The sequence below is a fragment of the Centroberyx affinis genome, unplaced genomic scaffold, assembly GCF_046629955.1.
Source record: "Centroberyx affinis isolate AG114_WGS23_722 - 3 ecotype Tasmania unplaced genomic scaffold, CSIRO-AGI_Caff_v1 ptg001267l_1, whole genome shotgun sequence".
Classification (NCBI taxonomy): Eukaryota; Metazoa; Chordata; class Actinopteri; order Beryciformes; family Berycidae; genus Centroberyx; species Centroberyx affinis.
Genome location: NW_027279776.1, coordinates 233,186 through 248,353, shown reverse-complemented (window position 1 = coordinate 248,353; position 15,168 = coordinate 233,186). Strand labels below are relative to the sequence as shown.

Here is a 15,168-nt window from a genome sequence, read left to right as displayed (position 1 = left end):
AAAAAAAAAAAATCAGTATCATCATCCTACTTGCAGTAGCCTATGATGATATTGTCTTTTCTCAAAAACGATTGATAGACCAGGTCCATAAAGATGGTAGCCTCTTGAGTTGACATTACTGCCAGCAAAGCTCCAACAGGCCATCAACTATCTGCAACCGTCCCACTGGACCAGAAAAGTGTCCAGGAGTCTTTTACAAATGCTTGGAATTCATGTTTTTAGACCAGCTTCATACTTTATTTTATACCTCTCCTCGGATAACCTGGGGAGGAGGTAGGGGAGCGGGGAGCACAAGGAGCAGGGCTCGGCTTGGAGGGATCAGGGAGTGTGTGTCTGGAGATTATGTGTGTGTGTGTGTGTGTGGGCACATGGAAAAATCTGCAGATGTTTTCCCACTTACTTTCTTATCACTGAGTGAGAAGTCAAACATTAAACAATAGTCTTGTCCTTGTCCATTGAACAATATTTGGTCAGCTGTTAATAGAGAATCTATACCCAGAGTTTACATAATAATAGGAATGCCTCCACTGTGAATTAAATAAACGGACCAGATGAGTCCAAGTGAAAGCTATAGGAACTCCGTAGCTCAACTTGTTTCCGGTTGAAACAGACTGTCGAGGTGGGATGCAACATAGATTGTTCAAAAGAGGGCTGGGGTGAAACAGAAAACGTGAAAAGTGTCTCAGAAGAACAGGATGACCTTTGACCTTTCATGAACAACTGTAGACATCATCCTGAAACCTTTCTGTTTTAATTTGATGTCAGTTAAATAGTATACGGATATAAAATAAGGATGACCCTTAATGTCATAGAATAATGCTTATTATACTTCTGGAAAAATATAGCTTCCAAGTATTTAAGTACTTTTATATTGAGTTTTTTTTATTATTCAAATCAAAATAAAGCATCAGAACAATTAACCAGGGTAAGGACATAAAAGCATCGATTCTATAAAGTGGGACAGTGTCTTGGATTTGAAGCCTTTTTCACTAAGTTCGGTCTCTCTGTCCATGACCTCTGTGGTGTCTGTGAACCCACACCAGTTTAGAAGGTGTGGCTATGATTTGACCAAAACAATGAAGAGGATGCCCTGCCTTTCCCTGCTTACATTACAGCCTGTGTGGTTTGCAGCCGCAGTGCATTTGCTAGACTCCCCGCCCCCACCCAATCAGCACAGGGCAAAAATGAGTCACTTCCATGTTCCTCTGCCCTTATATGGCACAAAGAGGCCGTCCTTATTTGACTGGGGAGGAAAATGGTGGACAGGGAAGTCGGACACCTTCAGTAGACAGAGGGATACCAACAGTTTAATCTCGGGTGAGTAAACAAATACAGCCTCAGGGCTTTCGAATGTGTGACCTCAAGGATGTTTGAGTTCTGTGTGATGGCAAATTCAGCTTGGACAGATGGAAGTCACAGAAAAATAAGTGCGCATGATGTTTGACTAATGTGTATGGCTGGGAATCAGGAAATGAGTGCAGAGTACTAAAAACAATTAAAGCAGCTCCTCCTCAGTTTAATTAACGGTGTCAAACGGACACTATAGGTCATTTGAGCTGTTTGAGAGGAAAAGACCAAAGGCCAAGATCCGTAACCATTTGTTTATTTTCAGTCTTTCTTGTGTTGCTATGAAGACACACCCACTGTTGTCCCTTAGTTATTTTTCCAGCAGAGCAGCCTTACGGATGAGTAACGTCACAAATATGAAGATTAATTGTGATCTGTGGCTGTGGTCATACAGAGTAGTAGTGTACTGCTGTTCTGTGTGATTTGTTTTAATGTACTGTATGATACTTGCCTGTACCGTACATCAGAACTTCATTATAATTAACAATATATTACATATTCATCCCTTAATAACTGAAAATAATACTCTAATTTGTTTTATGTTTACCAGAATACTTAATTTTGACATTGTGGAGGAACGATTACAGTTTTCTTCCCCTGCTCATTTCCTGAAGCTCTGCGGTCTGTTGTGGCTAACACCGGGCCTCACTGTCACCTGTTGCCGTTAAGAATTAGGGTGTAAGATGACAGGGTGACATGTGTTGTGGTCTCAGCAACCTGAGACACAGCCTGAAGCGAAACAACATTTGATAGTCAAAGACCAATCCTTTAGTTAAAGCTCTAGCCTACTGTATTTGGAAAGGGTAAAGGCTACTTTACCTGCAAGTGATTTATAACTGACTGTATAGTCAGTAAGTGAAGGTACAAGGCACGGCATGGATCCAGTTTTACAAAATATGTGGTCCTGTTTTATCTTCCCAGCCTCCTGACTCACTTGTCTGGACCTTTGGAGTGGTGGGAGGCAGAGGAAAAGCAGCAGCCATGGCTGACTCTGGACAGATCAAGAAGACTGCAGTCAAGGTGTTGTGCTGCGTGGAGAAGGTGTCCTCCTTCGCCTCTTCTATTGACCCCCTCTTTGGCATCGTCTCCTCCTTGGTCGGGGTGGCTCGCAAGGGCCTGCTGGACGAGGAGGGCCATCCTATGGACAAGGACTTCCAGTCGGTCCACACCAAACTGGAGAGCATCTCCGAGAAGAACCGTCAGTGCCTGAGGCAGATCCGCATCGACGAAGTGAACGAGACCTTCGGCAAGTACGAGGAGTACATCAAGCACCAGTACGGCGCCTTCAACAACATGGTGGCGGTGGTGAGGAAAGACCCGGGGAACGCCCAGCGCTACATGGATGAATTTGAGAGGATTTACGAGAGAGACAAGAGTGACCTGAGTCTGGATGTGTACTACCGGGGCGTGATGGGCACCGGCTCGCTGTTCGGACGGCCCCTGCTGAAGGTCTACCTGGAGCACTGTGATCGCGACCGCAAGATCATGGAGCACCGCTGCTCCCACCTCGGCCACCTGTTCCACATCGGCCTCATGGCCCTCATGGCGTACACGGCTGTTACCGAGGACGATGAAGACGAGGTTCGGGACAAGTGGGCCAAGAGGGTGGAGGACATCCAGAAGAAAATGGAGGAGGTGCTCAGTCTGTGCAAAGAGGAGAGCAGCTCCTAAACATGGGCTGGAGGGACCAACACAGAGAGGCGGTCCTGTGGATTTGGTGATAATGATATGGGGAACAGAAGCCAACTATATACTCACAGCTGTGGACCAATGAAACAATACAAATCATGTCCTATATATTGGAAAAACAACCTTTTTATTTGTTAGTTGCACCTCATTTCCTTCTTGTATCATTTTGGTTATTGTATCTATGTTGGACCTTATTTTTGTTTCAAAGAGACCACTTGAGTTTGTATGTTTCAGCTGCATTGTGTTACCTCTCAGTAAATGCTGATGTTTTATACAATCGCTTCAATTAAAAGATATAAATTATTAGTTTATCACATCTGTGTGAGATTCATGTCATTTACACTATCACCAACAATTTACACAGAGAAGAATCATGCTTTACCATTTAGTAACATTTCTTAGTATAATATAACAGCCTAAAAGGGCATAGATCTGGATACAAGAGAACACACACACACACACACACACACAGACACACACATACACACACACGTGCGCACACACACCCCTTCCCTCCTCTAGAACAACCAACTGTAATATCTCTGCTAACTTTCACTGTATCCCTCTCACCCCATAACAATGTAGAATAAATAAATAAATAAAAGAATAAGCAGCTGCTTTTGAAACATAAGAAAACAATAAAGTTTTAATAAACATGGACTCACCAAAACATGGTATTTGCAAGTGCTCATGAACAATTTCTGTCTCTAACACTTATTCCATTTTGGAACTTGAATTGGTTCAATTCCTTTCTCTCTTCTCTTTGTTTAATACCTGGCCAGGAGCCGATCAATAGATGATTATGGTTTCTATTTCAGTAGCTGCCAGCATGAAGAAAATTCAAATGACAATTATGCAAGTAGGCTACATTTGGGAGGGGCACGAATAATAATATAATACTTCCATTGGCACAACCAGGAGCAAATTTCCAAAAAAGACAGATTAAGCAGGGAACCACCAATCTCCCTGACCTCCAAACATAATATATTGTGATACCTACTGAGTGTGGACAGTGGCATTAGGCTGTTAGCAGTGAGGTAAAGGTAAATAAAAAGGTGAGTAGGCCTCATCTATTACCTCCAAACAACCACAAATATAAACAAAAAATAGATTATATTTTCTTTTTTTTATTTTATGGGAAAACCTCAAAAGACCCTACTACCATATAACTAACATCTGTTTTATACTTCTTTTATACTTCTACCTACAGTGATGATGTGTGAAATGAATTTACCTCATAAAGATTTAAGTGGGTTTACCTTCCTTTACATGAGCACAACCAAAAGAAGATAGCACAACTGTGCCCAAAAAGCACAATTAAACAGGTAAACGCCAATATCACACACAATATATTGCAATACTAGGTATGGATGGTGGTATTAGGCTATAATATACTGCATAAAATGTTACTGGAAAAAAACGGCCCTTGTTATTGCTGTGGGGACTTATAGGTTTGTTTTGATATTTGTATAGCATCCTTCTTTAATATAGGCTGTTATAGGAATAATATAGCTCTTTTTCGTAATGGCACTCAATAGATGGGTCTCCATTGATCAAGTACAGATAAATGGGGCCACATCCAGTCCGTCAGTAATAAAAGCTGCACTGGGACAATGTTTGCATCCTAAATTTTGCACTGAGTCCCCCTCGCCGCCAGAGTCCTCTGTTGTCCGGACCGAGCCACTGTAATGTGAGCCTCGTCTGTTTCTCCCCGCTGCTGTCGGCAACCCTGCCCGATGTTAAAAGGCCTATTCACTCGGCAACTCTAATTTCTCCTTTGAAGTTCACCAGGATCAATGGCATAGCCGCAGTTTGTGCTATTTTTTTTTATGGAAAATGAAGACCCACTAAAAGTTACGCTTCGCCCGTTTGAAGAAAGAACATCGTTTTCGGTAAGTTTCAGCTGCCTCACGAGCGGAAAAGCTACAGCTATTTGGTTCATAAAGTTGATCCTGTTTGATGCCAGCACAGTTACACCAACGCTAGATCGAGCAGCGTATAGTGAAGATTAAAGTGGTGAATAAACACTTTGTATTTAAGTGTTTAGAGAAAGGCAGCAGCGCGCTTGGTTTCCGGGGCGTGACTTCTATAACTGTCAGGACTTGGAAGTTGATTTGTGAACTGTCTGCCGCACTTTATAGATGGCTAATTAATTAATTGGCTTGCACATATTGGCGGCATGCAGGCCCAATGTTAAAATCGTATAGAAAAGTTTTTGATTTACATGGAAAATAGTCTTCAGCGGGCCGTTTGATGACCCGAATACGCACGAGCTGTCTCTGCTGTCAAGATGAAGTCACTTGACGCTTTTGTGCTGATAATATTTCCTCCACCTATGCTGTGTTTATTTCAGGGATGCCTCTCCACAGTATCTGGCCCTTGTGTAGGATGTTCTGTTGGATCTGAGGACGAGTCGACACCATGGGCAACCAAGACGGCCTCGAAGATGTGTTTGTCGCTGTCATTCGCCCAAAGAACCAAGTCAGCCTGAGCTCGAAGGAGTACCGAGCTAAAGCCTATGAGGTAAATGAACTGACTCTGACTCTCTGCAGCCTGCAGGCCCAGAAGTCATCATCTACTGTCTCCTCACCATCTGCTCCGAAAGTAAACACCGCAAAACAAGGAAGGAAGCTGCTGAGTTTCTCCATCCTCAGCATCTAACCTCCTAAAATGCCTAAATACTTAAATCCTCTCTTCTGTATTTATCCAATCAACACTTTTGGGAAATCAGGCACAGAGGAGTGGTGCACCCAAATCTTTAGGGGGCAGTAAGTCACACAGACACAGTGCAAAGAGAATATATTAACATGATTATTGTCAGTTTGATACTATCTGCATGTTTATATTGAGTTATATGCTCATCCCATTGAACCAAATGTTAATGTTAGGTGTGATATCAAACAAAACTTTTCAAATAACATTCCTACCGTACCTCATTTTGTCAGAGTTTTTAAATACAATTTGCTTGTTATCATCGATTTAGACAGCAGGATTGTGTGTCACGATATCCCAAAATCAGCATATCATCACGATATGATTACACTGAAAGACAATAAATGATAATATTGATTTATCGGCCAGCCCTAGTGAAGGAAGGATCTAAAACATGAGGAATGGGGAGGGAGGATTACTGATGCGTGATCTGTTACATAGTTATAATCAGCATAAATAAATACTACAAATGAAAAGCATGACACTAGTGACCACACCCACTCTCTCTTCATGTAGTTTTGAGTAAAGTGGAACATGACTTGTGTGTTTCTTCTGTAAGATCCTGTTGATCGAAGTGCCTTTGGAAGGGAAGGAGAAGAAAAGAAAGAAAGTCCTGCTGGCGACAAAGATCCAAGCGGGAGGAGACAAAGCCAGATCCATTTTGGATTACGTTGATGAAACAACCAAGCCGATATCCAATAACCAAGGCTTCATAGGTGAGTGTTGTATGTTTGTGCCATTCAGACAAGAGGAACAAGTCACTCCTGCTGTGTGTGTATGCAGATTTTTACCTTTGGATTGACCAAACACATTTTCTTTTGCTCCAGGAAAGCGCGTGGTGCATATGAAGAAATTCCTCCTAGATGGAGACAACGAAGGGAAAGAGGCCTCGCTTTTTATTGTGCCAGTCAGTGTCAAAGGTGAGCCGAAAAAAACAAAGAGCCTGTCTTACTAAATTGATCGCACAGGTATCATGTGACGTAGTTTAAGCTCTACATCTGTGTCTCTTTCTGAACAGACAACAGTAAGCCTATCTACAGTGCCGGCAGCCCCAGCTTCTACTGCTTTCAGGACATCATGCGGGTCTGCAGTGAGACCAGCGCTCACTTCTGCTCCAACACCTCCAAGATGCTCCTGGCCTTAGACAAGTAAGGAAACATCTGAAAAGACGATCTGTTCACTGAAGAGCCGTTCATAATGCAGATGAGCACTGAATAATTACGTATTATGCTCTATCAGCAAGGTATTATTATAGGATTGAATTGATAAGAACAATGAAGTGTGTAATATATGCAAAATAATAAAATTACAACATAATATTATACTTCTTCTATATTAGAAATCACCTAACAGCCTGCAATAGCTGTTTATGGCTAATCAAAAATTTGTTGTATCTGTGTTGTTAAGTTTACTTTTAAATTCTGATAAAGAAATCTAGGTCAGGTATGTAAATCTATGATTATTATTACTATTTTGGCCATCATAGATAATTAATGCAGTTTAATGTATAGGCTAAATAAACAACACAAAAAGAAAAATGATTAATAAGAGTTTCTTCCATTGTATTAGATATTGCAGAATTAATTCTTTATCATGATTTAATGTGAGCCCAGAATGTTGGGTGCAACCAATTTATATTTCATCTAACTTTTAAGTGCTATATTCTGTAAATCTTGATTGAATTCACAAATGAAATTAAACTTGAACTACATTCAAAAGGCTTAAAACGTTGGGCACTGCAAATAACAGATAAGACTTAATTTAAACTGGTTTAAGACTTAATCCACAGCGGTGAAACCACAAACAGGAGTGAGACTCCATTGCCAGTAAATGAGATTCGGATGATGCTTTTGGGAAACCGGGCCTTACCCTCGCCTCTTCGACCCCCACAGATGGCTAGCGGAGCAGCACACCGTACCTCACGCCATTCCCGCTCTGTTCCGGCCGGCGCCCGTGGAGCGGGTGAAGACCAACGTGAGCAACCCGGCCTACAGCAGCGAGGGCAAACTCACCGACGAGGGTCTGCACATGGGCTACACCGCGCTGGAGATCAAGAGCAAGATGATGTCGCTGGAGAAGGCCGACATGTGTATCCTCAACCCGCTCTACGGCTCCGATCTGCAGTACACCAACCGGGTGAGAGACCTCAGCAGCTGATGGATAGAGAGAGAGAGGAGTTATGTAAAAAAATTTTAAAAAAAAGGGAGCCATTTCCAGATTAAGACTGGGCTAGCAGAAAACTTACTTTTTAGTTTTGATAATTCATCTGAAGCCAGTACTAGGCTGTCTGATAGACAATCAGGCACCTCATTATCTATGCATCCTCTTGACCAATCATTAAAATCAGCTATATTTGACGTCATTTACACCAGGAAGCAGATTGGATATCTAAAAGGGTTTGATTCTCTTATAACACAGACACTTATACGGTTATAATATTTTTTGGTAACTTTACTTTAAGATGCCCTTTGTTAATGCCCTGTTAATATTTATCCCGGCTGTCCTGCCTTTTACTTGCAGGTGGACAAAGTTATAATCAACCCTTACTTTGGACTTGGAGCACCGGACTACTCCAAGATCCAGATCCCCAAGAGGGAGAAGTGGCAGCATGGTCCCAACAGTGTGACAGAGGACAAGTGAGTCTTCCATTAAACTGAACCACACTGTCATTATTGTCAACCTTCATGGCTCACAAACTTCCACTCCTCTCTGTGTCTTATTTCTCCTCTTTCCAGGTTAGTCAGCGGTCTAGGGTGCAGAAATACCTTAAAAATAATCTTTAACATGAGACTCTCCCCCGTCTCCCTAGGGAGCGTCAGTGGGTGGATGACTTCCCCCTGCACCGCAGCGCCTGTGAGGGCGACACAGAGCTGCTCTCCAAGCTTCTGGACAGCGGCTTCTCCGTCAAGCAGCTGGACAGCGACCACTGGGCCCCCATTCACTACGCCTGCTGGTCAGTCTGAGGCTCGTCTCACTGCCCAAAAACATCTGAGTAGGGATGGGATGATGTGCTTATCTCACGATACGATTCGATACGCGATATGGGGTTCAGGATTCGATACAACAACAATACGAAGTAATAAAAGTTCAGTGACGACAAAGTATGACTGTGCAGAATTATGTTTATTTCTGAGCCACAGATCTTTCTAGCAATGGCATTGACTTACTAGAATATAAACAATAACTTAAAAATGTCATCACAAAGTGCAAATAATATAATTTAGATGGACAGCTTGTGAATAAAGTGTAACTAATATCGCGATTCACTGTTCTGCCCCATGTTGCGTATTGTCACATTTTTGTATTGCGATATATTGAATTCAAAAAGCTGTTTTTTTTCTATGACTTGGACTTCTTCATCGTGGTCTCGTCTTATTCACCATCTGATCATAGGAGGGCAAGCATATGGTTAATTTAATGCTTAGAGATTTTTTTGCTGAATTGCAGTATCTGTTTCGTCCCGTCTAGGCATGGTAAAGTAGAGGCGACCAAGCTGCTGCTGGAGAAAGGCAACTGTAATCCCAACCTGCTGAACGGCCAGCTCAGCTCCCCCTTGCACTTTGCTGCCAGAGGAGGACACTCTGAGATCGTGCAGCTCCTGCTGCAGCATCCTGAGATAGACCGGGTAAGAAGGACACAACACTTCCCTTTCTTCCTCTCAACGCATTAAAGCTGCAGTGGATGATTTTCACAGGGGGCGTTATAGTTGTAGCATGCCACTGATAAAATGCTGCCATTACCACATATACTGTATATGAATTGCTTTCCATCAGGAATGTTATATTTCCCTGTTGGTTTGTAACATCTCTTACTAGTGAGCCAATAAAAAACAAAAAACATTCTGAACCATAACTTCTGAAATAGCAGTTCATATACTATATAATAACATCAACATATAAAAACAGTTGGCTATATGTGTAGCATAGAAAAACATAAAAACTGACATACTTTACAAAACATTATTTTTACTGGGATGACTACTTTATTTTTTTAAACAGTTGGAGCAGAAACTTCTCCACCACGGCTTTCCATCCCTTTATAACCAGTTTTATTCCAGTATCAAGGAATCAAAAACTGTCTCAATAAATTAGACTCAATTTATTTTTTATAGCCTACAATCTTCCATAATTTCCAGCATGCCAGCTTTCTCCCTCTGTTCTGTTCCCTGGGCTTCTGAACTCGTCATGATATGTTGGCCTCATATCTTTAAATTTGTGATTTCTTTTCCTCTTGTATTAAACTGAATTTGATTGTGTCCTCTTGTTGCTCTGTAAAGCACGTTGTGATGATCTCGTTTTCCAAAAACACCTTTATAAACAGATGTGATTTGTTTTGCCTTGCCCACTAAACAGCACATAGAAGACCAGCAGAAGAGATCGCCTCTTCAAGTGTGTGAGGAGAACAAGCAGAATGAGTGGGAGGGGACGGTGAAGCTGCTGCAGCAAGCCAACAGCAGACCAGTGAGTCACACCTCAGACACCAACATCCGTTACCTTCTAACAAACACTGTATCACACCGATAGAGAGATGGAAATGAGCAGAATACACCAATCTCCCTCCTCCCCTAGACTTTGGTTACTATTTATTTTATTTCTGACATACTTACTGTACATGTGTGTATATTTTTGAAGCTTGCCACTAGGTGAAGAGCTTTAAGTCTGTAAGAAGAAGCTTTTTAGGGGCGGTGTTCATAGACTTTCAGTCATTTTGGATGCTCTTTCACTTTCATTTACTTATATGTGTGGCAGTTACCTCTCCTGGTCAGTAGATGGTGCTATCTCCTCTGTGAGTAAAATCAAGGATAGGCCTAAGCAGGTTTCCTTGGGTCTTCATCAGCTTAACCTAGAATTATTGGAAATTGTGAATGTAGAATTAACAGACAAAATGGGTGGTGAGCTTGAAACTAGCACAAATCTAGTCTTCAGTTGTTTTTATTCACATATTGAGTGTATATAGTGTATGTATATATGTGTTTGTGTTTGTTCCACAGTATGAGAAGGTGCGTATCTACCGCATGGACGGCTCGTACCGCTCGGTGGAGCTGAAGCATGGCAACAACACGACGGTGCAGCAGATCATGGAGGGCATGCGTCTCTCCCAGGAGACGCAGCAGTACTTCACCATCTGGATCTGCTCCGAGAACCTCAGTGAGTCGGAGGGGCCGCAAACTCATCCTGTGGTTGTAAAACATTCTGTGACCAAACACCATGACCTGCTCATTTAACTTAACAGGAGACACATTTTACATCAGAAGTATGATCAAAATGCAGTTTTTGATTCAATTATTAGTAATCCAAACACAAGATTTTTTGACCCCATTATGTAATATAGTCTTTTAAAGCAATGAATGCAAAGATCAATAATCTGTGGGGGAAACAAAATATTTTCCTTAATGTGCCTGTCTTTCAATGTCACAATCGGGTCACAATTTTTCTCAGCTGAACAATTAGCATTTTTAACCTACAGTCTAAAGTGATGAAAGTGTTAATACAATGGAGTAACATTTGTGTGTGTGTGTGTGTGTGTGTGTCAGACCTGCAGCTGAAGCCCTACCACAAGCCCCTGCAGCACCTGCGGATCTGGACAGAGATTGTGACGGACCTGACGGTGCTGGATCCTCAGAGGGAAAACCCACAGCTGTTCCTGCGGAGAGACGTCCGGCTGCCTCTCGAAGTTGAGAAGAAGGTAGCCGACATTGTATAAGAGGCTTTCATGGTAGCATTGTGTTTCGACAAAAGTATGGAACTGTGTTTGCTACCACTATAGTTGGGGAAAAAATGGAGGAAACACAGATTTATAGTATACAGCAGTGTTCTGGTTGCGCTAAATGTGCTGAATTGCTGACTCTACTTTTATCTCATTCTTCTTCTCCTGTTTCTTCCCAGGTGGAGGACCCCCTGTCCATCCTCATCCTGTTTGACGAGGCGCGTCACTGTCTCCTCAAGGGCTTCTTCCCCTCCCCGGACAGCAAGCTGATCACACTGGCCAGCCTCCTGCTGCAGATCATCTACGGCAGCTATGAGAGCAAGAAGCACAAGCAAGGATTCCTCAAGTAAACCGCTGTTTTCTTATCAAATTTATGATTAAAGTTATACCACATTGAATCTCTGACATAATAAAATGAATATTCATTATGCATTGTCTGTGGCATGTCAGGCTTAAGTAATGCTAGAGAATTATGCAAATATTATCAGCAACAGATGAATTTCAGTTAAATGCAGTGCTTTTTAAATCCTGAATTCGGTGTATGAAGGAAAAACTCACCTTGTCTCCATGTTTTGTTCTCAACAGTGAGGAAAACCTTAAATCCATTGTGCCGATATCCAAAGTGAAAAGCAAAGCGTACCATTGGACCAACAGGATTCTTCATGAATACAAGGTATAATCGCATTTTCACAGTGAAAATTCCTCTTGTCGTCCAAATGAAATCCCATTGTCGCCCTGTGTGACTCCCTCTGCTTCTCCCGCAGGCGCTGAGCACCAGCGAGGGTGTGAGCAAGGAGATGCACCACCTGCAGCGGCTCTTCCTGCAGAACTGCTGGGACATCCCGACCTACGGAGCGGCCTTCTTCACCGGCCAGGTCTACACCAAGGCCAGCGCCAGCAACCACAAAGTCATCCGCGTCTTCGTGGGCGTCAACACCAAGGGACTGCATCTCATGAACATGGAGACCAAGGTATGCCACCATGTTGTTTTGTGTGTTTTAAACTTGAGCTATACTCCATATTTTCCTGCTGTGTGATCGGCAAATGTCTGTTGCATTAAACCAAAGTGAAGAGAGGTTCTCAATCATTGGTTAGATCAGTTGAGTTTCAACATGTAGACCTGAAGCCTGGTGTCATTTGTGCCTGCAGAGGGCGCTCTGGGGCAGTTTTCTGTACATGAATCAAAGGAATAGTTCACCCCAAAATTAAAATTCAGTCATTAACTACTCAGTCGAAACTTCGCACAGAAGTTTGAACGGAAACCAAACACAAAGCAATGTTGCTGAGAAAATCTAGGAGATAATGAGGTAAATATTGGACTTTTGGGTCCACAGTGTAATCGCGTGGCTACAAAAAACTTGGATTATGCTGCACAAGCTGTTTGGAGAAATGTTGGGCTCCATTAACTTCAGTAGTTTGGAAGAAGGCTGAGATGGAACTAATGGGGCTAACTCACTCTATGTTTGGTTTTCGTACAAACTTTAATGGAGTTTCGACTGACATGGAGGTGAATAGTTAATGACTGAAGCTTCATTTTGGGGTGAACTATTCCTTTAAGCTAAGTTTAGGACAGAATAATGACTGTTCTCCATGATTCCAAACATTTAAAGCCCAGGACTTGGCTTAATTTATTGTTAGGAGAGCTTATCAAGTGAGCAGAAAATATGTATGGCTTTTTGAATATCTGGAGTGATAATGTCTGTCTCTCATGCATGCTCTAGAAGTATAATAGTTTTTCATCTGTGCAATCCCAGGTGCTCCTCATCAGTTTAGAGTACGGCACGTTCATGTGGCAGCTGGGACACGCTGACCAATACTTCCAGATACACAGTGTGGAAAACAAAATGAACTTCATTGTGCACACAAAACAGGTAACTTTCCAACACCGTTCAAGTGGTGCTGCATTGCTTTTAAGATAAACAGCATCTGTAGGGACTATATCAGAAGTCCTAGAATTACCTTATCCAACTACCAAAAATAAATGTAAGCAGCCTAGAAAACATTTATAAAGCCGAGTGTTTTGATTAAAAATTATTGGGAATTAAATCATATTGTCTCTTGTGTGTTTTGCTCATGACAAAGTTTTTTTTTCCTTCCCAGGCTGGCCTTATTGTGAAGCTTTTAATGAAGCTGAGTGGACAGATGACTCCGAACGATAAAAGCTTATCAGACAAGTATGCCTATGGCTGATAAACTATTGAAGACAACACAGCTGTAGGTTACTTTTTAGTTGCTTATATCGGACTGCAGTAAACCTGGATGGAGAGCAAGGTCAGCCTCTCACCAAATGCATCATTTTGTATATTACACAGACCTACCGATATATATCTTTCACATCTTCACATTGTGTATTTTGACTTGCCTGACACCAGACAGAATTGTAAACTCGTTACACTCCATTTCCAGAATCAGTCAACTCGGTGGAGTTGGTGGATTCAAAGGTCTGGAACCAGGCAATATTTTGACTATTCTTATATTGGAATTGCATGTAAATATGTTTATTTAATGTTTCATTTTAATAAAGTGAATAATGTATATATGAACATTTGTTGTTGAAAATTTGTCCCACTGTTCTTTCATTTCACATCAAAATAATTTATTAATAAAAATGTCATTCAAACTGATCAGAGATCATCAGTTCCAGAAACCATTATGAATTGTTTAGAGACATTGGGCCAATGGAAAATTATAACATAACACTTCATGGGGGCAAATAGTTTAAAACTGACTTAGGTAAAGTGATAAGCTCTATGAAGGAAAGATGTAGATTGTTGCTTTGTCGACCCCAGACTCTGTAGAAATAACTGGCCCTGTGGACAGATGCATTAGACTCCATAACACTACAGGTTAGCAGAATATTACGATCAGTAACAGATCTAGAAGATGCAACCAGAAATTGGTTGAAAACAGCCAAGTTAGAAATAGGCTACTATTACTCATATCTTCTGTCCTATAGGAATAGCATGGAAAGTAATAGTACTCAAAATGCTATATTAATACTATATCAGTAGCACTGAAGGGCTGATACTGATGATAATAATGGAATGTTATTCAAAGTCCCATGAACACCAAACAGCTCATTAAGCTGTTTAGTCACAATTTTTATTACAGAAAATTCATTAGTAATACCACAGTCTATATCACAGAATTTTCTGGATCACCAGTCATATTTTTTCTTTTGGGAACATTCAAAGTACTTTAGAATCATTTATAGGCTTGCAGAATATGTTCATTTTCCACCTCAGTATTGTGCTTTTGTTGAGATAACAGTTTGCATTTCCCTATTTCAATCATACTACAAAAATATCCATCTGTAGGAAGTAATTTAATTTAAGAATCATAAAATCTTATTGCCAATCGACTGCAAACTGCCAATTTTCTTGCATCAAGTAATGTCACAGTCTTGGTACCAGTGGCTTTCAATATTTACACTTTTTATTGGAATATTGGAAATATGTGGAACATTCAATTTTTTTCAATTCAATTTTAAGACTAAACACCAGACTAAAAAAAATGTAATTTTTGGCAGTGCAGTCCTTGTAAATGACCGGTCCATCTTAAATCTGCGATACACAAAACACACAAACCATGTTCCTGCTGCTGAGTGACATCATATAGCAAGACATCGGTTCAGGTAGCGCCAGCCAATCACAGCGGCGGTTGCTTGATGGACACACGGCCAGCAGCCAATAGGAAGCCTCCGTTGGTCAGGCG

General features: G+C 41.4%; 2 protein-coding genes across 2 annotated transcripts; both read left to right on the top strand.

Annotated features, from left to right (window-relative positions):
* Window positions 1–1,233: 1,233 nt before the first annotated feature.
* Window positions 1,234–3,350, top strand: LOC139648873 (protein rapunzel-like). Its single transcript, XM_071525115.1, has 2 exons — window positions 1,234–1,317; window positions 2,269–3,350. The coding sequence occupies exon 2, from the start codon at window positions 2,329–2,331 to the stop codon at window positions 3,016–3,018; it is 690 nt and encodes a 229-aa protein (XP_071381216.1). The 5' UTR covers window positions 1,234–1,317; window positions 2,269–2,328; the 3' UTR covers window positions 3,019–3,350.
* A 1,372-nt stretch (window positions 3,351–4,722) lies between these two features.
* Window positions 4,723–13,937, top strand: LOC139648868 (krev interaction trapped protein 1). Its single transcript, XM_071525108.1, has 17 exons — window positions 4,723–4,928; window positions 5,390–5,559; window positions 6,308–6,464; window positions 6,576–6,668; window positions 6,767–6,896; window positions 7,641–7,884; window positions 8,269–8,384; window positions 8,558–8,701; window positions 9,217–9,373; window positions 10,101–10,208; window positions 10,739–10,895; window positions 11,282–11,433; window positions 11,634–11,800; window positions 12,040–12,127; window positions 12,219–12,425; window positions 13,209–13,325; window positions 13,555–13,937. The coding sequence occupies exons 2-17, from the start codon at window positions 5,458–5,460 to the stop codon at window positions 13,642–13,644; spliced, it is 2,229 nt and encodes a 742-aa protein (XP_071381209.1). The 5' UTR covers window positions 4,723–4,928; window positions 5,390–5,457; the 3' UTR covers window positions 13,645–13,937.
* Window positions 13,938–15,168: the final 1,231 nt, after the last annotated feature.

Bases quoted from the DNA above. Each gene is read 5' to 3' on its own strand.
- LOC139648873 (XM_071525115.1), top strand. From the start codon at position 2,329: ATGGCTGACTCTGGACAGATCAAGAAGACTGCAGTCAAGGTGTTGTGC.
- LOC139648868 (XM_071525108.1), top strand. From the start codon at position 5,458: ATGGGCAACCAAGACGGCCTCGAAGATGTGTTTGTCGCTGTCATTCGC. The intron at 6,897-7,640 runs GTAAGGAAACAT...CGACCCCCACAG, and splicing joins ATGCTCCTGGCCTTAGACAA to ATGGCTAGCGGAGCAGCACA. The intron at 10,209-10,738 runs GTGAGTCACACC...TTTGTTCCACAG, and splicing joins AGCAAGCCAACAGCAGACCA to TATGAGAAGGTGCGTATCTA.